Raw genomic sequence first — 24,085 nt, forward strand, 5'->3', positions numbered from 1 at the left:
TGGATCACAAGAGGCTTGAATGAAGGTTCTGTTGAGCAATTTCTTCTCATTCTTCGAATACAGTACCTTCTCTATTGTCTTTCCATTGCAATAGCAAGCAGCTTTGCAAATAATCTGCTGCTCTAAAGCATGGCACTCAGTTGGTCCAGGAATCTCACAGGTTAGCATTGAGGGGGTAAATCAAAAATAGCACATGGAGTGTACGATGATTTAAGTTCGATATGAAGCTGTAGTTTGGAAACGAGTTTAATCAATTAACATTATTAAAAACTGGCTGTCATGTTGGGCAAGAAACGACTTGCATTTATTATGTTTATTATTAAACTCGTTCGACAAGTTTCACACAAAATTAATGTAAAGAAAACCCTCCAATCAGGGGCTCCTTATTCTTAGAATTTCTGGATGAGGGATTCCATATTAGGGAATGAAATATTTACAATTTAAAAATACACATTCTCTTTTCCCTGCCCTTTTTTTTTTACAGATATTGTTCACATTACAGCTTTTTAAAAAAAACTTCTAAGATCAAACCCTGATTCTAATTATCTATTAAGAGTGAACCTTCCTACAATGCAATCTCCAGATTTTGTGGATGGCAAATGGGGTTGGTCTGCTTATCACATTATCTCCAGTATCAACTGAAGTCAACACAGAAGCAAAGCTTTTAATGTCTGTAACCAAAGATCTTGCAATTGTTTTAGAGTAATAGATGGACAGGCTGCCTCAAAAAGATGGCTGCTTCTTCTTATTCCCCAAAGATAACACAAACTTTTTTNAAAAAAATCTAAGTTGTTGTACATGGGGCAGATTCAACTAGTTTCAGTGACTTCTAATGGTATCCATCAAGGCACTGAGTAATCAAACATCCTTCAGCTGGGACTGAACACAGCTAATGTAATGTCAATTACGACCTGACATTTGCAATTATATCAGTTTACCATACACCACTCTATCCCAAACGTTGAGAAATGCAATTGAAGGGGGGTAAATTCAGAACAAATCTGTGGAAACACTACTTCAGTGAGCAAGTAGTAAACATACTACTTGTTCCCTAGGGAGAAGATGGAACAAAATAGGTTTCTGTTAAATAATGTCTTGGGATACAATATATAGTTTGGGACACGACATGTCAAGCAACGGCCATGATGGCAGAAGACAAATAGGATGGACTTTGGTCTTCGTTCGCCTAGCAAATTTTTATGTTCTTATTTTAGGGCTTCAATCCACGTTGAGTATTGAGAATTCCTCCTTTCCCAGTGACCCTCAAACTGGGCACATGATAAATAGTTGCCGTTGACATATTGAAAATAGATAAGCTGGAGAAGGAAGTAAAACAAATATAACTTCGTAACTCACTGTGTTTATTCCTTTTTATTCAGCATCAGTCGTTATGGGTTCGGGATATCGAAAATAAGTTTTGGAATAATTTGCTATACACTGAGAATCCATAAAATTTTAATTGCAACGTGGATAATTTCAATTTATCCAACTGTAGGTGGACTGAAAACACCACGACGTCTCAAAATAGACATTAAACCAAAAAACATGCAGCCACAACTGAGTTTGTAAAGGTCAATTTCATTATTAGGAGACTGGTGTAATAACAGTTAAATAGATTTTAAATAATATAGAAATGAGTGTCCTACGACTTCGGTATCGTCTGCGACATAACCAATTTCACTCAAAAAACAAAATGACAGTTTAAAGTATTAAAAATACAAGTACGTGGTTGATTCGAAACATCCCTTTCAGAAACGCCCATTGGTCATGTTGGAAATACAGAATAAGGCCAAATGCTGCTTTCTTCCGATATCCCTTTGTCATTGAAGGTAGGAGGTGGATATCTCAAGCTTCCAATTCCAGACCCAGGCCAAGTTTGTGGCCCCCAGCATTGATTGACTTTCCATCAACGAGGGCAGACAGAGTGAGTTTAATACCTGCAAAAAAGGTAACAAGGCGTAAAAATACTTTATTGTCAAATTACTTGCTCTTTGTAATATATAATGTATACAGAAACATCAGTACCTAAGGGAGTTATTCAGCCCTTCTAATGGTAGCTTCTCACTGGAGCCATTTACTCTAATAATAATCCTTGTGCACAGTAGTGTCGCACAAATAGTCATAGATTGAGTGACCAATTTATTATTATTATTTCCCTGCTCTTTCACTGAATCTTTTTAGTTCTTCATTCTTTGTTTTATTTCCCTTTAAATACTGCTTTGAACAGAAAGCACGGTCTCCAAACCTTCCCTTTAGTGTCAAGCAGGAACAACAACATCAACAAGATTCCATTTATAGAGCGCCTTTCACGTCGGGAGGACGTCCCAAGGCGCTGTACAGTTGGGTCAGGACCCGAGCAGGGGGGAGGAAGCAGCAAGCTAACTGATGGATGGACATCGCACAGACATAACTGGTAGCACGTATTTAAAAAAATGTTTTTAAGAATCCCCTCTGATGTCTCGGCAGACTACAATTAAACATCTCAAACAGCTTCATAATCAGTTCATTTGACGATTGGTGACCATTATTTGATACAACTGCTAATATCACATACAATTATAATCTTGGATAAATTCTGCAGAAAATGGTGCTTTCAAGTATTCACCCGTATTGTTTACCTCATTAGAGCAGCACAGCTTAACTTTGACAGGACACAGAATAAGTGTTATTAAAATGGATGCTCCACCTTAGCAACGTTGAGACACACTATTGCCTGGAAGGGCTCAGCCTTGCAGGTAAAGTAGTTTACATAGCACCTGACTTGAATCTCATGGAAATGGGTATCAACACGTTTTCAGTTTGTGGTGAGTAGTTTTGGAATGTATTAGGAATATATAACGCTCTGAAACAGTATTTGATCTTTGTTACACCCTACCAGTGCAGGCAAATAAAGCGAGTCAAAACTGATGACAATCTCGGAGTTCTGTTTTCAATGCTTCTCAATCTCCTGTCTCTTTATTATTAACTTGGGTTCAGCTCAGCAGCCTATTCGATGTAAGAGCAGTAGCTATGTGCTCTTCAGACTAACAACCAGCTGCTCAGTGAAGGCAGAGCGGGAGATTGTCTGGCCCCTTAGAAACCAGTGGAGCCAGAGTTCAGCTGCTCAGGTGAGATTTACATCTGGAATTTGCCAGATGTAAATTGTTTCACTTTTTCAAAATCGTAACAGCATCCTTAAGAGTGGATGTCAGTTGTCCTTGTGTACAATGTGCTCTCAACAGATGTCATTTTAGCATTTATAATTTTCCCCAACCTAATTCTTTATTGTAATACAGACGGGGAAGTTTTTTTTATCAAACTTCATGTCTTACTGGTGGTCAAGTTGTTTCTACAGTGGTGTCTTGTTATAAGGTGGTCTTTGGGGTCCATAAAATCATAACCAATCTTGTAACAAAGGCTGCAATCCTGGGCTTTTAAAAAAAACATGCAGAACGTAGGAAATGCTGTCGTCAGTGTGGACTGGAAGTTTGCCATATTAGCAGGAGAGTCAGCTGCATACATGCGCAGTAAAAGAGGTCCACGCCCCAACTACACTGGAACCAGCTCAGGGATAGAGCGATCGATTTGCATAAGCAAATGTTGGTCAAAGATTCCAAGCTCCTGGAAATTCTACTCCATGCCAAATTCCCAGGCGAGAAGCAGAGAAAATGCTTACATTGAATGGTGGCCCATCATGAATAACTCTGGAAAGATAAGAGATGGCTGGTCACTTACCTGGCCTAAGAGTCTGGGTGTAACCTACTCCAATTAAACTGGAATTGTTGACCTTTGCCTGAAACAGATTAATGAGATTCAGCAAGGATATATTCTATCGGCCAAATGCTTTATAATTGGAGCGGAAAAAGAGAACCAAACTCACAGAAATGGAAGCAGTAGAATCAAGCTGATATTTAGCAGCAATGCCAAAGCGGGTACTGTTGTTTCCCGCACTCCAGGCAAGATTTACAGCTGTCTCCAGGTTGTCGCTGACCTTCTGGTAGATTGAGCCTCCAAACTCTGCACCATCATTCCTAGAGATTTAAACTGGGTCACTTCACTTGCACCATTTTAGAAGTACGGATGCAAAGATTCTACTTAGAGGTATAGGAAATCCCCTCCCTCCCGAATTAGTTTCATTTCTTCAAATTACAAGTTACTCAGTCACTTACCTAAATGCTTGACTAGAAAAATTTTGAACTGAAGCCCTCATCTCTTTAATTGCACTTATGCTACTAAATACATTAAGATGTTAGCAGCAACATTAAATTCTACACAGGCTATATCTGTATGGTATCCCATCTTTAAAACTATGAATACAACTTACACATTAGTGTGTAGCTGGAAATCGCCGGTTTTGTAGCCCACTGCAAAGTTGTTCTGGGTCAGTTTTGATTTGGCTGTATCAAAGGACATTTGATAACCAACAAGCCATCCTTCATAAGCAGCTACAGCTGAACCATGAATGGTTGGGCCTGCAAAGTCAAAGTCCACGTCACAACCCAAGTTCAAATATTCACGCTTGAAAGCACTCTTGACTCTGCCACTCTTCTTCCTGAAATTGCAAAATGAGTCAATGTAAACATTTATTGTATAGAAGCATCTAACATATAGACCATTCATGTTAAAGATGTTGCGAATTACAGTGCTATAATTACCCCGTGTTAGGTGAGAAGGTAGTATCAAATGTCAACTTCAGACCTTTGGCAAGCTAACAAAGAAGAGAAATGTTACAGTGAATGATCCGATAAGGAAATATATTCTTTCCTGAGCTAAGTAAAACACACACTATTCACTTATCCTCGAATTGAGTTTTTGTAAAAAAAATGCAAAAATCAAAATCTCAATTGGACTGTAGTGCTTACTTTTGTCTCAGCATCATATCCCATGATAAGCTGGTTCATATCCTAGGTTTCTCCTTTTTACTGATCAACAATGCACACTTCCTCATCTACAAAGTAAAACTCAATACAAAATAAGACACAGTGCCAATCTTATTAAAATAGTTACCTGATCTTCAATTGCAATTTCTGTCCCCAAAGTATTATCAGTGTTCCATTTCTCTGTGAAGATGAGTCCATATTCAGACCACTTGTACTTAGTTTCCAAGCTTCCCGATACTTTGGCAGTTTCAGTGTTTGATAAACCGGAAGTTGTAAATTCCTGTTAAATTGAGAGAAAAAGGCATTTAGTCTTCTGAATCTGACAATTCATGTGCAACTGGAACCTTAAAGCTTCTGCACAAGTGAGCCAATACAGCTATTCACTGCTGCCTGTACACAAAGTCTGCCAATTTCAGATCAAAAAGTCACGCACAGAAATTCTGGTCAGCATCACAGGCAATATCTGCCACCAAATGAGATTTCCCTCATTATAATCGCACATCACCCCAAAAGTTGATCCAAATTTTAACCCACTAGTTGCATATTTTGGATTATCATTTTAAAATATACTTATTCACTATTAAGCTACCCATTACACTGCACGTTAGCCAACTCAGTCTATAAAATGAAGGGTCGCCACAGTTTAAAAAACGAGTGCATATGATCTCTGACAAAGGACTATTTCTTTTGAAACTTTTTGAAAATAAAAGCTAGGACATACGATTGTGGTCGTGGTCAGACATCAAATGGTGTTCCATTTTGGGAACCCCATTTCAGGAATACCAGCCTTAGAAAAAAAATTGCAATGATTCACCAGGGATTAAAGAAATTAGTTATAGAGTTGTAGATGTTACAAGGGGTAATTTGACTGAGGTGTTTAAAATAATGAATGATACTGACATGTCATCTAGGGAATGACACAGGGAAATCCAGAACAGGAGAAGGATAAAAGTGAACCACCAGGGTTATGGATTGCACAATCCCAGAAAGCCATAGATTCAGAATAAAGGGTGGGATTAGAACAAAAAAAATGAGAAATTGCCTTGAAGATAAAAAGCTGCTGTGAGGCATCTAAAAGACGTGAAAAGCACTGTATCAAAATGCAAGCTTTATTATTAACAAGGAGACTGGATCAACAGACTGATAGACCAAATGGCCTCATCCTGTGTTCCGTGAATATACATGGCTATTTTTACACTACACATCAGTACTTGCTTATTTAACTGCCAAAAATAAGGGCGTCAGCAATCAGAGGTTTGAAGGACCAGTTAATATTCTGCATATCATTTAATCTGTATACACTGCAGGTCATTGGCTTGAGGTATTCATACAGAAAAATTTTTCACATCAATGACATGGACCAATATCATAGATAGTTCACTGAATACTTCAGAACTGATACCTTGAAAAAGCAACTTAACTCTTGGAATGCCACTGATTGCTTACTTCTCCAACAACTGTTGTTTTAAAGACTAACTACAGTCCTTTTTGCTGGTATGAAAGTCACATCAGTGATGTTACCTTGTCAATAATCGGGGTCTGGAAACCCAGGCATTAAAGCCAATTGTCAACCAACCAAACGCTTGTTAAAACAAACATCTTCTCCTCCAAAATGAAAGGCTGCATATAAAGACTACTTTAATTTCCTCGTTCTGGATTGAGCAGAATGCATATTGTCGTCACACTGCTCAGGCCACTCCTACGCCTGCTGCTCAGATACAAGCAGAAAGAAGTCTATGGCTGCAGAGAAAAGTGCTGTTGCCAGCAGAGCCATTGCATAAACCCAGCAAAGCTCAATCAGTTCTTGTTATTGCTCCCGGGTGTTTTAAAGCAATGGAATGTAATTCATGAGGGTGGCTTGCTTGAATTTTGGCTGCATTTGGCTGGCACCAAGTGCAATAGACAAACAGCCAGGGCACTGCATACTGACACACAAGGAAAAACAAGCACCAACAGTTGTTCAAATCCACATTCTATTCTATTACCAATCAAGTTAAAAATCTAACTTAAATATGAAAATACCAACTTTTTGTTGCAAGATGAGTTATTCAGGGTTGAAAAAGGAAAATGGTTTAAAGTCTGACTCTTAGGACCTTAATAATGATGGTTCCACACAAAGCAGAACTCTTTTAGATGCTGACCACCCTAACTGGTAGGGCTCTGGCTTGCAAGGTCAACAGGAGCTGAGTGGGAACAATCAGACCCTAGTAACTGATTTGCCCCTTCAAGTCCTGCTCGTGAAAAGGAGAAACAGCTTTTTGGATCAAAAATTTCACCAGAATGCAAGAACCACACCTATCTTACTGCCTCAAATTGTCCCACACTAGAGTAGGTGGTCATATTTCACATGCAATTAACCTTCGTTATACTTTGCAGTTTTACTTGCCACGCCCGAGCTCTGGCACAACTAGTTTTAGAGACTGACACGATCTCAAGCTTGACAACCTAAACCTTATCCCTCAGAATGAGACTAGAATAATAAGAATCCTTGCATTTGATATAAAGCCTTATCACGTTTTTGAGACGTCTCAAAGCACTTCACAGAATATACTGTGAAGTATATTGACTGTATATTTTGTGGGCTAAACTAAATGGATACGGTGTGAACTACATTCAGGGGGAAAAAAAACAATATATCTGTACACAATATTCTCATATGTAATATTCTGCATATATCTTTCAAGTTATTATGCTACGAAGTTCTGCTAAATCTTCACATTTTTCTTCAGCAAACAGCAAATAAAGCTGTTTAGGGAAAACGCTTTAGATATTTTGTCCATTAAATAGAAACCTGACAAAAAAATGTTCAAAATAATCATGTATACATGTAATATTTTATTTTTATATATATATATATATATAAAATAAACTTACCACTCCGCTTGCTGACTTGGTTTTCACTTCAAGCTTTACCAACCCAAAACCTAAGGAACAGAAAAATTATTAAACTCACTTTAGATCTTTTGTATTTATACAAAATTTGCCATTCCAGAAAGAACGCTACTGTGAAATAATAATAATCCTTGCACATGATTTAGTGCCTTATCACGTCTTAAGAGACATCTCAAAGCACTTCACAGAATATACTGTCAAGTGAATTGCCTGATTATTTTGTGGGTGAAATGTGACAGCCAATTGCGTACAGCAGTGTCCCACAAACAGTCGTGGATTGAGTGACCAAATTATTATTATTTTTGATGGGATTACTACCCACGGAAAAGTGATCCGCCAATCGACAACAATCGTTTTCCTCCTTACTGCTAGGTAAACAGACGTGTGTGGGAAGTAAGGAAACTTACCCGACGTTTCGCCCTACCCGGTAAACAAACCCAGGTCCTCTCGGTTGCGAGGAGAGTGCTCTGACCACTAAGCAACAGGTCTCCAAATATTTTAGTCACCTCCAAAAGCTCAGAAATGGAAATCTTATCCTTAAAAGTTACTTGCTGCCCTGAAAGCCTAGATGTTAATGGTTCCTTTAGGATTGCACAATGCAAATCATTTTACAGTATATTTTGTGAATATTGTACGCTTTAAAACATCTTTAACAATGTGATAAGGCGATATATCAAATGGAAGGATTATTATTATTATATAGCATCCTTTGCGTGGCATAGCATCTCGGAGTATCATCTAAGCCACTCACATACTTCCCACAGATGGGCTCAAAAACACAGAGGATTGCTAGGTCAATATGAGGTAAGGAGGAACAACGTGAAATTAAAATTGTTCTCTCAAATACTAAAACTAAATAGGGTAGAAATACTTTACCATAGCCTTTGTTGAAAACATCTCTGGCTGACTTGCCAAGGTCTACGTATGATGGAGGTACAGCCATTATATCTGTAGAGGAAAAAGATAAATAATGAAAAAAAAATAATATTGTTTCAAATAGTAATGCAAAACAGATTTGTTAAACCATTTTAAGGTATTTGGTATTCTGTTCAACTGCCTGATAACTTGAGTAAATGGAAATTTCTGATAAACCTAAAAGTGAATTAAATTAACGTTGGGTCAGATCTGGTGGATATTGAAAGATTCTGTAGCACTAAATTAAAGGAATATTCTTCCCTCAAACAAGCTCGTCATAAAACATCAATTGGTTATTTGTTTCATTACTATGAATATAGGCCATGACAACAATTTGCAATTATATAGCACCTTTCACGAAGTAAGGACATCTCAGAGCATTTTCCAAACACAGAACAGAAGGCTAAAGGTCGAAGAGGATGGGTTTGTGGGTGATGGCACTGCACTCATTTAAGAAACATGTTCATGCAGTAATGCATAAGCAACATCTCAGTGCATTTCACCTCAGTCAAACCTCCTGGTGCTCTCCGTCATCCCTTCTTTGCTGCCAAATATTAAACTGCCCACATGGAAACCTCAAGGTCTATATAATTTACAGGTGAAACATTGCATTTGCTCACCCTCAAACAAATTACTGCCAAGAAACACTTATATAGACTCATTATATTATTCCAGTTAGTTCTTGAAATGACAGATGTGAGAATTTAAAGCTTGATGGAATTGCAGAATAGCGAATACTGAATAACTCTACAAAAATGTAAGTGCCTATTGATATTCAAATGAAATGACCCCTTGAAATTCCTCTGCTGGGTAAAAATCTACCATCCCAAAAAAACATTTACCGCCTCAAGCTGTGTAGCAATTCACATATATTGTTTTGTTGCAATCTCTCACCCAATCTATACAGATATGCTATCTCAAGACTCAATTACATAAAACCAACAGAAATGAATCAGCTATAGGCTCCCCCGACCAAATGTTACAGGGAATATTAATGAAAACCCAACTACTGAGTCCTTATCTTAAAGGGTAATGTCATCGGGCATAAGAGTTTATTATCAATCTGATCTTTCACAACACATAATGAATGATACCTCAACATGAACAAGGCACTAAAATGAAGAGTTCATGAAAACTAACCCGAACTGCTGCAATGAACAGACGTGACATTAACTACTTTGAAAGTCAACAAAGCTTGCTTTTCTCCAGTAATGCAACCTGGCAACATAGCTCTAAGTAATTAAATTTTTCCGCATCCTAGAATCACTTTCAAAATACCCCATTATAGTCTACAGTCAGTATGTTCTTTATAATAAATACAGTTTAAATACACTGACTTTAATTTACTGGGTTTGTACTGCTTTTATATATTTATGTGGGCAAGAGTTACACTGCTCACTAAGCGCCTTGTAATGTTGATGACAGTCCAGGCAGCTTGGTTTATTTGCCGCGTGCGGAGGAACAAACTAAAAAATGTGGGTTGAGATTATTTCCATTTGGCACCCATTAGCCCATCATAACAGGTAGAGTGATCCGAGCTGGACAAGAAGTAGGAAGCTGGTCAGTGTTCTCAAAGGTAAACTGTGCACTTTAAGCTAGTTAAATTCCAACATCAAATTCCAGACATGCTTTTTGCCTCAATTTAGACAATATTGAATAGTTACTCAGTTGCAATAAGAAGCAGTTTTTATTGTAAATCTATTTCAGAAAACATGTTCAAAACAAATCTTCATTATTTGATTTTAAAAAAAGGAAAGGTCAATTTTCATTTTACAACATGCCTGCCAATTCAAATGACAAATCGCAAATTCCACTGGTCTGATTGTCAAATAAAAATTTAAAAACGTACTTTAAAAAACTGTTTCTTGTAACATTTTAATTGCATCTAAAGTTTCTGAGTTCTCATTTTCACCCATAAATCTTATAATACTGTAATAATCCTTGCATTTGATACAGTGCTTTACCACATCGTTGAGTTGTCTCAATAATAATAATAGACAAGCTTTCTACGTAGGCATAGACTATCTCTTCAACTGGCCAAACAAATAAAGAAATTCGAATTCAAGGATTGTGCATAACACAACTGACCATTTTATAATATTGCACGGAACTGCATCAGGAGTTTGTTATCTGAAAGTCCGTCTGCTGAAACTGAAAACTACAAATGCAGTTAACAGTATGTCGCAGGAGGCAGAGTCCTGCATTTTCTGCTTCAGCTTGAAAAAGATATAAGCGTTGAAAGTGGATTAATATTCTGAAATGTATTTCCTGTTGCTAAGCTAAAATGAACAGTAGAGGAAAGAACACAACAGTCAAACAGAATACAAAATCTAAATCATTTCCAACTGCAAGACAAATGTCACTGTCTCTCAGGAGAAACAAGTATCATTTGTATTTGTCACTGCAGAACTGGGATCAATCCCTTTGTTTGTAAAACAAGTTAAAAGTTCAACTGGGACATTAACATTCAAAAGAAAACCAAGCTGCACATCCATGTGCAACTGTATTCTTGATCATTCCACTTCCTAATTTACCATCTTTAGAGGCACTTTTCAATTAACAACTGATCAAATAAAACACGATGGCATGGCAGTAAACAAGATTACAGAATCTGCATCACATGCAAGGAAGGAAGCAGCTTTGCTTCAGTCACAAAGATATTGCAGAAAATCATGATTTATCACAGTAACTTTCAACTTGAACCAAACTAAGATTACAGCACATTGTAGCTTCATCCGTTCAATTTCAAATGAAGGCTTATTGCTGGTCTCCAGAATTCTAAGCACATTTTTCAGCCACAAGCTAAATATGCAAAATGAATGCTTCATAAATATCCAGTCATTTCAAAGTTTTAAGTATGAATGGTGGCCAATACTGTATTATATACCATAAAAGTGTAGAATGTCCATGTTTTGGTTGAACTCCCTTCATTCATGGATTCAATTTCATAGAAAGATTTCTAACATTCTGGGAATTCAGGATTTTTTTTAATTGAGGAAATCATCCCATTTGACACAATGAAGTCTTTAAGTCTGCACCCAAACAAGGCATTGGAATCAGGAGGGGTTATCCAAAATATAAACAGCTTGTATTTAATTGAATGGTTTCCAACCCTAAAGTAAGCAGAAACATCGCTAGCAGAATGAAAACAATTGAAATGTTAAATTAGTTAAAATAGTATGAAAGTAGGTGGATCCTTTCTTCCAGTGCACAAGATTGCCCTCAATATGGGGCTGTGCCCATCCAACTGGGATGCTCTTTACATTAGTGTCAAAAGCAATAAATCAATCAGCTTACAGCTGCTTTTTAGGGAAGGTATGGCTCAATATTTAGGAATAGATCGGCGTCCTGTCTAAACCCACCAAGTCTCAGGGCACCTACAATTGTGCAAAATAAATTTGGAAAATTAAAAGGTTCTGCCTTACACAATGAAAAAGTCAAAATCTCGATATGTCAAGGTGTTCACTTCAATACAAACCAGCAATAAAATTTGCTGGTGCTGGTTTGCAAATTTATTAATAGTATTCTCACAAGTTGTACTACATACAACCTCAGGACAGCCATTACAAATATCATTCGACGTAAATGACAGGGCTGACCCTACAGAATCCAATGACATTCAATCTGCAACAACGCCCCAGCCCGTAATACACGGTCCAACGCTGTCAATGGATCGCAGGATTTTACAGCATTCCTCNTTTTTTTAATGTAGGGAAAAATGTAAGCGTAACTGAGCAGAACAACGCAAACAATAAGATGCACACAGACAGCAGACCCACCCCCAAAATGCGCACACACGCACACACACGCACACACACAGCAAAACGCATCAAGGCATTTAAAATAGTCTTCAAACAAAAGGATGCACAATCCGGACTGTGTACGCGAAATTCAAACATAGAAGGGAATGGGGGCGTCTGTCCTTCTCCCCCTCCCGATGTGTAGGCAAATGCAGACCTTGGCACTTAAGGGGGAAGGTCGAGGTCACGGCATTCACCTTGAATCGTATTATTTGCTCCTTCATATGAGAGGGGTTTCAGCCGCAGACGGGCGCTCGCTCTCGGCCCCAGACACTCAAGTCCACACATTCAATCCCCTCCCCAGAGGCTGTCCCGACATCTGGGCTCAGCCTCGGGGCTCCTGCTTTCCCCCTAAAGCTGGACGGCGATCCCGGCGCCATCTTGACATCTTCCCGTCATTTGCAAACCCCCCCCCCCCCCCACAGTCACATCACGCCCAGGGTCGAAAGAGAAAGAGAAACTACGCTTTGATCGTTTAATAAAGCCGCGGCTCCGCCCGGTGCAGAGTCCGGGACAACCACGCGGAGCGGATCCCTCGGGAGGGAGAGGGAGGGAGGAGGCGGCGATGCGCAGCGGGTGACAACCCGGGGGCGGGCGGGCGGGCGGGCGTTCCTCTCATCGCAGCCCCAGCGCCCGCGGCATGAAGCAGCCGCGCTCCCTCCCTCCCTCTCTCTCTCTCTCTCTCTCTCTCTATACCCGACACTCGCTTCTCAACCGAGGGGTCAACACCCAGGACAGGCCCGAGCTCCGGGCCTAGCGGCGGCGGCGCATAATAACGAATAAAAGTTGCGATGTTTAAGGAGAGAGAGGGAGAGGGAGGGGAGAGCGTGGCTGGTGGGTGTGTGTGTGTGTGTGTGGGGGGGGAGAGGCGCGCCGTGGCCGCTCACCTGGCGGGTGTCTGCGGAGCGGAGCGGTCGGTGAGTCAGTCGCTCGGTCTCCTCTCCGGGGGAAGGGCGAAGTGAAGGAGAACGACGCCGCGCCTGCGCACCAGCCAACGGGGCGGTGCCCGGCCCGGGCCTGCGCACTAGCGGTGGCTCGTGCGTTCTGCGGTCAGGCAGCGCGCTGGACAGCTCCTCCGAGGGCCGCCGCCGAGGGATGGAGTGGGGGGGGGGGGGTCCTGACTGCACTGAGGCTACAAGGTGTGGCCCCGGGACAGGAGAGGACAGGAGAGCGTCACCTCTCGGGAGCTGCAGACCTCCACCACTCTGCCTTGTCCCCCCCCCCACCCCTCCCCCTCTTTATATGACATGACACTTGATTGAAAACCTTCCTCTTCGACCGTTGCTTCTTTCTTCCCCCTCCCCCCCCACTCCCCTTTTCCCAGCCCACCTTTTAAGATCATAATCCTTGCGATTTGGGTAACGCGCCTCATCGTGTCGGCCGCAATGCGCTGTAAAGTGGAGTGACTTGTGTCCTTTGCGCAGCAGCCAGTTGTGCGCGTCAAATGTCCGTGGTCCCCCCCCCCCCCCCCCCCGCAGACAGCCCTATAGCGAGCGAGCGATCCATTTTTATTTGCGGGGTGTCGGCCAGGACACCCTTTCTATTTTCGATTAGCCCCAATGGATCGGTATAACTGCACGTTGTTGTTGTTGTTGCTGCTGCGGCTGCGGCGGCGGCTGCCGCCGAGGCTGCTGTGTAGCGCTAGTAAGAAAGTAGGAGTCAACAGCGAAGCAGACTGCTGCCATGCTTTCCTTTTTTTTTGGAGCTGTTGGAATACTTTTTGATGCGTCCCAAGATCCGAGGACGTGGGACAGCAACGTCCATTCAACCTTCACGCGGGGTCACGTCTCCCAGAGTGCTGAACAATGGCAACACGGGGAGAAAGGAATTCGGGTGCAATTTCAAGAGAGGCAAGGCGGAATTACTGAGGCAGGAATTTCCAAAGATCTCAGGGTTGTCAGAGTTCGCATATTCATTTAGTTGAGATATCATTGATTTAGGTACTGTAATAATCTACAACTCCACTGATCAGCCTTAATTCTCTCACCAAAAAGGACATTTTTAGTACAAGCACTAATCCAGATTCCAAGGTCACTTTAAGACTAGATTGTGCAATAGATTGTGCAGACATAGAATGGTTACAGATAAAACACACATTTACCTAACACAAAGATTGAATAGAGGAAATTTGAAGATCACCTTGAAAAGTATCACAAAGCCAAATGTTGCCCTTAAAATGCTACTCAACAACAAATAGGCTATATGTTGAAAGTTAATATTATAAAGTGCTGAGGTGATCTTCTGAATTAAAAGGAGATGTATCCAATTAATTTATTATTAAGAGTATTGACTGTATTTGTAGGCAAACAAATATTGTAATAATAAAGGAGTGCTAATTAACCTTTATGGCGTGCTTCTTATTGGGATAAAGTGCAACAAATGGCAGAGAAATAGTATACCATCCATTTACCTCGACTTAAGGTCAGCATTTCCATTCATTCTCCAGATCCTGAGATTTGACAAGTTGAACACGATAAATTCCCAATAAATTATGTGCCATTCCCAATGGGATACATTATGGACACATCTGATAGACCTGGAAGTGTCTCAATTCCTCAATTGAGACAAAGAAAGCACTTTGACAACTTTTTAGTTAAATGTAGAACTTTATTTTCAAGTTGCTTTACACAAAACTATTTTAGAATGCTTAATAAACTTCAGTAAATGCAACAAACACCATCACTATGAAGGCGGAATTACATGTAGCTTACCGATAGTGCTCTGCAAAAAAACTGCTGTTTTAATAGTTTTCATTATTCATTAATTTCAACGGGATCATCTACAGGCAATGTTACAAAACTGAAAGATCTGAATAAATATAAACATCAAATGCATCTGTTCCAAGCTTATTTCATTAGTTGAACAGTATTGAAAAATAAAAAGCAACATAATGGAACACTTTTTAATGTCAGTGTTCCATTCAGATGATTGCAAAAATGTATGTTAAAAAAGTAAACATCTGCTTTTGGGTTGTGACCTTTTTTTGAAAGCCTTTTTTTTTGCATTGTGCTGTCATACATGGAGCAAAGAGACTTTATAAGACCAAACTTTGGAATTTTTGATACTGAATCCTTGCAATTGTATAAAGTAAGAACAAATAGGCAAGATTTAACAGGCTGCAATACATTCAATGGGATATACAAAGCATGTTATTCCAGTGTTAGAGCCTTGAAAACAACGTTAGAATACAGGACAGTAATTTTCCAGTTTTGCTATTCTGAATGTGGAAAATGCCTTCCACTGCATTGTCCTATAATTTTAAATATTATAATTTGCAATTGTATCACAAGCCTTCAAATCACCTTATTTTCATGCTTTAGCAATGTTGATCCACAATGGATTGGAAGCATTTAACACAGAAACTCCCTCTTGTCCCCTCCAGAATACATCATAAAGTTCTACTCTCATGACAACATAATAGGACAACAATGCATTGTGTGGAGTCCTCTCCCTTCACAAAACACTGAAACATAACTTTAGGATGTAACATGGAGATAGCAAAGGGTAGGTCTACCTACACAAAATATCTGGTTCTAGTTTGCTATAAATCAAAAGCAGAACAATATGGACAACTGATGGACAGTTTAGGCCTGTGGATAGCTCTTTATAAATTTGGGATTGTGGGACCATTNAAAAAACTCAAATTTCTTGTTTAATTCCTAAACACAAAGGACTCAACAGGTTTCCAGTTAAATGTAAGCCTTCATGTATTTTGTGGTTTAACATCTATTAATGAATAAATGATTTTAGAATGTATTAAACATTTACAATACATCCATTTAGCATATTGGTCTTGCATGTTGTGCTAACCTGGCCCTTTGGCTTTGGCTTTATTTTATGATTAAACCAAATGTACTGTTGTAAATGGAATATTTATTCAATTGTAACTTCAGCTGGTGAAGTTTTACAATAATAATATTTACAAGGAACTCTATCGCAGACAAGGAAATTAAATCTATGATAGGGTTGGAAATCAGAAAAAAAACAACTTAATGGTGCAAAGGAGACAAAACACATTTGCATAATTTTTTAAAGCAGCAGCCCAATTCTAGCACCAATTAGTGTCTGCTACCTGGACAACAGAGAATGAGAGGGTTAGAAAGTTACATCTTCAAAACACAGAGATCCACAGAACAAAAAAAATCTTAAAAGCTAAACATTTTCTGGCAAGTAAAAGACAATAATTTGTCCATTGGGAACACTACGTCAACCAAAAGGAGACACTTGCACAAGAGTAAAATAAATGATTCATTATCAAAACATTTGGCAGCTTGAATGGCTGACTTCATATGAAATTGCTACAACCATTTATTAACAAACCAGTTATGATAAATTTGCCTTGTAAATGTGGTACCTTCAAATAGTTTTAGTCCACAGTGCATGCAGATAAATTTCTTTCACATCCTCAAGAACTTGTTTCATCCCTCCAAGGTCTTCATATTCAGGTACTCTTTGCTACCAAAAAGATTTGCAACCCACAAGTTCAAAAAGCATAAAAAGGTAAGCAAGTTAAGCAAAATAAATCAATTGTAACTTTAAGTCATTGCTCAGCTACAATCATCAGTAATGTAAACATTCAGGAATCAAATCCAATATTTCCACAGTATTTAATCTCCATTCAGATCCAGCTTTGCATATAGTCTACAAGGCTGTTGCAAATAAAGCTCATCCAATTATAGCATTTTGGCTTTCATTTTAGATTATTGTGGTAACTGATGACAAATATGAACGGAATGACCTGGGGCTCAAAAAAGCTACTGTGTGAGATATACACATTAATCAGGCAGTTGTACATCGTTTGTCATGGTTTTCAGCACAAATTATTCAATTGTAGCCTATTAATACTAAGATAAATCAGTTGGCACAGATTTAGTGTCAAACACCATTGAATTGACCCACGACTCATTTTAAAATGTAAACTAATGGAAAGCGCAAGTGTAAGTGCAATTTTGAAATTCTTAATCCAGATCATTCCTTTACTCAGTAAACCTCACAGTACATCAATACTGTACCTGGCTTTAACAGGTTCAGCGTCAAAGATGTAAAATACTTTATAAATGTATATACATTTCTTAATGGAGATAAAAATGCCATGCTTCCAAATTTTATCAGGTAGTGAAAACATGTAAAGGTTATTGTCTCCCCACAAATAACAATGCAGTCTTATCGCCAGATAGTAACATACGTAAAATACCATGTAATAATGCATATCATTAAATAGAACACTTATTGTTTTAAATCAAAAATCTACCTGTCTTACGGATAATGCAGAGCCAATTATCAAAACCAAGCAAAAAGGAGCAAACCCTGTAAGTCAACAAAGTGCTTGTGATATACAACTTGCAGGTTAGTGCCACAATAACACCTCCAAAGGTCAAAGGATTAACATATTGGATAAGAATGGGATTTACAACCTAAACTATCAAACAGTACCATGCTCTACTTAGCCGAGGAAGGCTGCTGAATGATCTTGTAAGCTGTGCCTAATTGCGCTTTAGATGCTATATCAGAAATATGTGAACTGGGAATTCTAAGCAAAATAGACAGATCGCAGATTGAGTCCATAACTTTACAACTCTGAATTGAGAACAATTTTTTATATCCAAAAAAACGGTCTCATTTCTTTGTTTACAAGTTGCTGACATGGTTTCTAGCAGAGTTGCATCACACAGCTAATACTGTATGTAATGTTTTGAGGTTTGTATTGAGAGATGAAGCTACGAAAAATGTCACAAACAGTTATAGAGGTTTTAAAACAAAAATGGTGAGGACCAATACTAGATCGTTTATTCCAAAACAGACTAGTACGAGACAATTTTTTTTATTGCTTCAGGAATGGATGATTCATGAGTTTTTGGTTAAATGCTAATGTGGTGTTTAAGGAAATACAAAAGTTGAAGTTGTGAATGGAGGTGCTCCTTCTTAGATTTTCCCTGATTTTTGATCCCCACTAGTCTATGCGGTGTTTCTTTAGATGAGCAAAACATTGTTTCCCTGAAATAAAACAATCTTAGGAAAAAATACAAAATAGTTTTTTTTAATACCGTAAACATCCTCAACACATTGTGGAATCTTCAAAAACCTGCCAATACAAAAGTTCTTTCAAAGACCTTCTCTTACATTAGCCTTTTGGACATTGCAGCATTTCATTAATTTTAATTTCTCTGTTAATATTCCTCTTCAGGATATCAAAGTGTCATATTCAGCAGCGATACTTTTCCAAGACTGCAATTCCTTCTTTGTCTCTGCTATCAAAACTCACCTCTGCAAATTGACTGGGCAGAATGTTTACCTGTTGACAAACACAGTCAACACACTGCACAGTCACTATCTTGAGTAGGCAATCAAGATAGAGAATCTCTAAATCAAGACTGTTGGCCCATTTGGGAAAGCAGAACATAATTCCACTTAGGATCAACTGAGAACTTGTCAAACCATCAGTTAAACACCAGGTTCTCTCTTCTACTTCACATTTGTATCTGGCTTAAGCCATAGAGTTATGTCTGGATAGAAAACCAGAAACTGCTTCTTACGCTTCATTCCCCCACCCCCCCATAAATAATCATACTCTCAAAAACTACATCGCTGGTTACTTTAGTGTTGGTGACTTTTTAAGCAAACCATCTTTTTAATAATGGTGGAGTAGAAAATGGCCAACCATATTCATTGGGAATAGCACCATTGACATTGCACTCAAAGAATGAAAACATTGGGAACCAAATACGTGCTCTTCGGCTGTGCAGATATGCACGAGTATTAGCCAGAGTGTGGTAGTACAAAAAGAGTCTGGTGGTGATGTAAAATGCAATGAATACATCAATTGAATAATGTTCATGTGCAGCAAGAATGAAGAAGATCCCAAATAAGTTCAATACCCAAGACAAGGTATGCAAGAAGTTCCAGCTTCTTGGTGTATCTGGAAGGAAGGAAGAAAATAAAATGTTAAGAGCTCAGTTTATTTTAAATTGCTGCTAGTTCCAGGACGAATTTAGAAATGGAGCAGCTCAAACTATTTTGCTTATTCATTCACAAGTTTACGAATCAATACTGGTATTTATTTCCTTCATCACTTTATTTGTTTTAATTTAAAGTTAAAAACAAAAATCTTTTGTCTTAAAAACACATGAAAATATGAAAAATCTCTACTACGTCCCCAAAGTAAATGTATTCCAATACAAACTATAACAAACAAGATAATAGCACTTGAAGATTAGATATGGAACGAGAAACATTTATAATTCATGTAACAGAGAACTAGAATCCAGAGATGGTTGCACTTAAACACTACGTCAGAAGGGTCAGAATAAGTCATTTGAGTTGGGGGAGAATGGAAAGAGCCATTTGGAACAGATGTCCTGAAAACTAACAAAAAGATTAAGCTTTGGCTGAATGTGAATGAGTCTAGATAGAAATCTGTCATGCAATTCCTTAAAAATAACAACTTGCATTTATACAGCACCCCTCACGCAGGGTAATGTCTCAGGGCGCTTAAGATCACAAGAACAAAAAGAAAAATTTACTTGAATTAAAATGTTCACCAGAAAAAAAATTAAGGTGATAAATGGATAAAAGATATTTTCAGGCAGTTAGATTATTGGACCATTGAGCTCACCCATTTTTTTTTGCTACAGATTTCTTTAATAAATCCATCGATAAATTAAGCCCTTTGTAGCCTTTTTGTTCCACCATTTACATATCTGAGAGTCATTTGTTTCACTTGATACAAGGCCTTTACGTAAAAAAAAATTCCTGCATATCCTATTTTATGTTTTTTTTGGAAGATGTGAACCCTTGTTCTTGGAAACTGTACACCCGTAGATAGTTGACAGGTTGGGAGACACTAGCAGTTTCATGTTTAATAAATATTTAAAGCAAAGCACACAAATAAGTACACATGCAAATAAACACTGGAAATAGAGAGAGATGGATCCACAGAACAGCTAGTGTCCACAGAATAGCAATGATCCTCCACAGAACAGAGAATCATGAAAGAAAGAACAAGATGATGAATGCTCTTTTCTCTTTCCTATGCTCTTCTCACCTTAAATCTGCACAAGTCTATAATGTAAAAATGGAGTTAATTAAAACAACTGCAGTAAATCATCTAGTTCATTTAAGAGGTTGCCTACAATTGAAAAAGCTACTTACAAGGTGTACATGGTACAAAATATCACTTTACTACAAACAGTAACAGCATGAAAAAAACACTAGAAAAGAAGCATGAAAGAACAAATAGGTTTTGGGAAACAGTTTGTACAGACCTTGAGTTGCTCAGAATTTTCTGTCTTTTACTTTTTATTGAAACAAAAAGGCACAAAATCTATGAATTACTTTCATCTAAACTAACTTCCTGTTTAATAAAAAGGCAGGGTTCACACTCAGGAGGTTATTTTGGCATATACTACAACATCCTCTGAATAGTAAACATGCTCCAAGCGAGTTTGAATCACATGGACAACATGCATTGGTGTTCACTTGTGCTCAGAAGTGCTCTGCAATAATCTTGCAATAGTCAACATTTTATAAAATAAGGAATACTGGGAGAATTGCAACAAATTCTCAGATGAAAAAGAGAAATATTCTATTAAAAAAAATCTAGCCTTCATTTCATACCCTACTAAATATCCTTCTGATATTTACTGCAGATACAAAACACCTTTAATCATAAATATCCTTGCATCTAAAATAGTCCTGTAGGTTAGTGGTTAGAGGACTCGCCTGGCAAGCGAGAGGCTATGGGTTTGATTTCCAGGCAGGACGAAATGTTAGGCTAGTTTCCTTACTCCACATGCCTCTGTTTACCTAGCGGTAAGTAGAAACCCGATTGTTAGTCGATTGGCGGATTCCTTTTCTGGGGGTAATATTCCCTTCAAAAAAAATATTTTAAAGATTGGTCGTATTTCACACAAAAAATAGTCATTCACTTTAGGGTATATTCTGTGAAGCGCTTTGAGACATTTCAAAGACCTGATAAGGTGCTATAACAAATGCAAGGATTATTATTATTATACAGTATCTAAAACATCAAGAACGTCTCAAATCACATCACTGGTAATTGCTGTCAAGTGCAGTGACTGTATTTGTAGATGAATGCAGCAGCCAATATGCTCGCAAACAACCTTGGAAGTTAATGACTGATTTATCTGGAGATTTGTTGGCTAGGACACCAGGAAAAAATCCATCTCTTTCTGAATAGTATCATGAGACTTTAACGTCCACCTGAGTAAACAACTTAATTTAATGTCTCATCCGAAGAGGCAAGAGTACTACCAAATAAATGAGCCTGGCTGACACATCAAACATTTTATAACAAACATGTTCTTTTTTTAAATTAAACTAGACTTATGAAATGAGAATTTAGGCAGAATATAAAAGTATTACAGGAAAAGTAGTGGAAGATAGTCTTGAAAATGATAGACAAAGAGGGTTGAGATGGAGCTTTGAAATAACAAAGGAACAATCCTTAGATCCACACAGGATGAACCATCATCAGCCAATTGGTAATTTGCATATACAGAAAGGCTGACCTTCTGAGGACTTCACTGTCTGTTTGATCAATTAACAAAATGTCATTATCATCTGAGAGGAAGCTACTGATTGCGAGGCAAAGCACACAAATGAAGGTCATGCTTGCCCGCTACAGCTGATGATGGTCAGAGGAGAGAAACAGGAAATCATTTCCACAAATACACATTGATCAAAGGGAAACATTTTTTAAAAAAGCATGTACCAATATGTAAAGATATTTCCCTGGGGACAAAACAAGGTCACATTTAAATGCTCATTATGATTCTGAGGGGCGTTACTGCAGGAGAGGACATTCAGTGCAAACAGCTTGTTTCCACAGCAGAATGTCAGGGAATCAGCGTTCTGCTAAGGTTATTCAATGACAGCAGTGAAACTGGAAGCTCTCCGCAAGCCACAGCAAAATGGTTCACATTTGGTAAAACTGAAAATGNAAAAAAGGTTTCCTCTCCAGAAGAGCATGGCAGCTGGGATGACTAATTCTGACGCACTTATTCTTGATCTGTGTGGGATGGAGGTTACACCTGAAATGCTGAAAATGTTGCATTTATCTGGCACAGATATCCTCATGGGTATGAAATCAAAATATCACTGAGGACAATAAGCTCTGCAACAATGCTGTAAATAATCTACAGCTATCCACAAGAATATTAGAAACAAGAACGCTTGCAAAACACAATCAGGACATTTTACAGTATATCTTGTGAAGCCCTTTGAGACGACCTCCTGACGTGAAAGGCATTATACCAAATATAAGGATTATTATTAATGAATATTGCTGCTTATTTCAAGTCTGTGAAATTCGCATACACATAACTGATGCTGAAGGAACATAGGTTGATGCCCTTCATCTCCCACCATCTCCCTTACGCACAATTGGTTCCGCGTTTCGTCTACAAAATGTAAAGTCAATCCACTTTACAGTATATTCAGTGAAGCGCTTTGAGACGTCTAAAAGACGTGATAAGGCACTATATCAAATGCAAGTATTTTTATTATTATTATGCTTTCAGATTGACTAACTATGCCCAACAATGCCATTAACATCCATTAAATATTCCCTAAAATAATCATAATGCTTTGAAACCATTGAATTTAAGGGAAACTAAAGGTGAGGCACATTTTCTCTTTAAATGAAATACTATCAATTATTATCATTCACCCAGAGTCTGTCCTCAAACACCAATGATTAGTTTAAAATCTTGCAAGCATCAAATTTCAATTCTGGAACTGTCAAACATTTCCAGAGAACAAATCAGGAACCAAGGTATTGGAATGGACAAGTCATTTAGCAAATAACATTAGACTTGAACAAACCTGCTCACTGGGGAAACAGACTGTTGGCTAGATTTAAACTTGTGTTTCAAGGAATTTCTGTATATTGGAAAAATGAGGATATTACACTCTGAGGCCACCATTATATCACAAGCGACTGCAACTTAGGGCCTGCAGAATTCTACAAAGACACTAGAGGGTGCTTGAGTTTCAGAGTTCATGCAGAAGCACACTCAATTTTTTAAAAAGTTCTGTTACCCAAGTTAGCATGGGCACCATCACTGCAGTGAAAAAGATCAACATGGAAGAGAAAACATGTCACTGCACACTGCAGATTTAAGGTGATACTCAACCACCAAAAAAAAACAATATTAAGTTACTTCACAATCTAGTACTAAATAACACACGTACACGCATTCCTAACGTCCAGGCTCGACTATGCAAACTCCCTGTTTGTTGGCCTCCCCGACTCCTCCCTCCATAAACTGCAAATCACCCAGAACGCTGCAGCCCGTGTCATCTCCCGCACTAGATTATTATATACTGAAAGGGTGAAGTTTACACTTGGAAGAGATCAACATTTAGTTCTTTTTAAATAATGCTACCCAGAACTTTGTTTCCTGCATTCACACCATCAACACATCATTGAAGGTTTCTCCAGCTACATATTACACGTGTGCATTTTCCCTTGAGTTTTTTGTGGAGTTGGAAAAAGGTCGTACACTGTTCATAGAATTATACAGCACAAAAGGAGGCCATTCGGCCCATCTCGTCTGTGCCAGCTCTTTGAAAAGAGCTATCCAGTTCAATCCTCTTCCC

The 24,085-nt window shown here is 38.5% G+C and overlaps 2 protein-coding genes across 5 annotated transcripts in view; both read right to left on the reverse strand.

The window, feature by feature from the left end:
- Window positions 1-1,359: 1,359 nt before the first annotated feature.
- On the reverse strand, window positions 1,360-13,432 carry vdac2 (voltage dependent anion channel 2). The gene is given in 9 exon segments (NM_001292782.1): window positions 1,360-1,937; window positions 3,715-3,772; window positions 3,860-4,010; window positions 4,304-4,531; window positions 4,635-4,687; window positions 4,987-5,139; window positions 7,734-7,783; window positions 8,628-8,699; window positions 13,354-13,432. Coding segments are annotated over 8 exon segments (852 nt in total). The 5' UTR covers window positions 8,695-8,699; window positions 13,354-13,432; the 3' UTR covers window positions 1,360-1,845.
- A 1,620-nt stretch (window positions 13,433-15,052) lies between these two features.
- samd8 (sterile alpha motif domain containing 8) overlaps window positions 15,053-24,085 on the reverse strand; it is a 28,749-nt gene continuing 19,716 nt past the window's right edge. For all 4 annotated transcript variants that reach the window (XM_007898817.2, XM_007898842.2, XM_007898825.2 and 1 more), the window contains exon 6: window positions 15,053-19,382. In XM_007898817.2, coding sequence (XP_007897008.1) covers window positions 19,078-19,382 — 305 coding nt within the window. In that variant the 3' untranslated portion in view covers window positions 15,053-19,077. The remainder of the gene's footprint in view (window positions 19,383-24,085) is intronic.

The sequence above is a fragment of the Callorhinchus milii genome, unplaced genomic scaffold, assembly GCF_018977255.1.
Source record: "Callorhinchus milii isolate IMCB2004 unplaced genomic scaffold, IMCB_Cmil_1.0 Scaffold7, whole genome shotgun sequence".
In the NCBI taxonomy this organism is placed as follows: Eukaryota; Metazoa; Chordata; class Chondrichthyes; order Chimaeriformes; family Callorhinchidae; genus Callorhinchus; species Callorhinchus milii.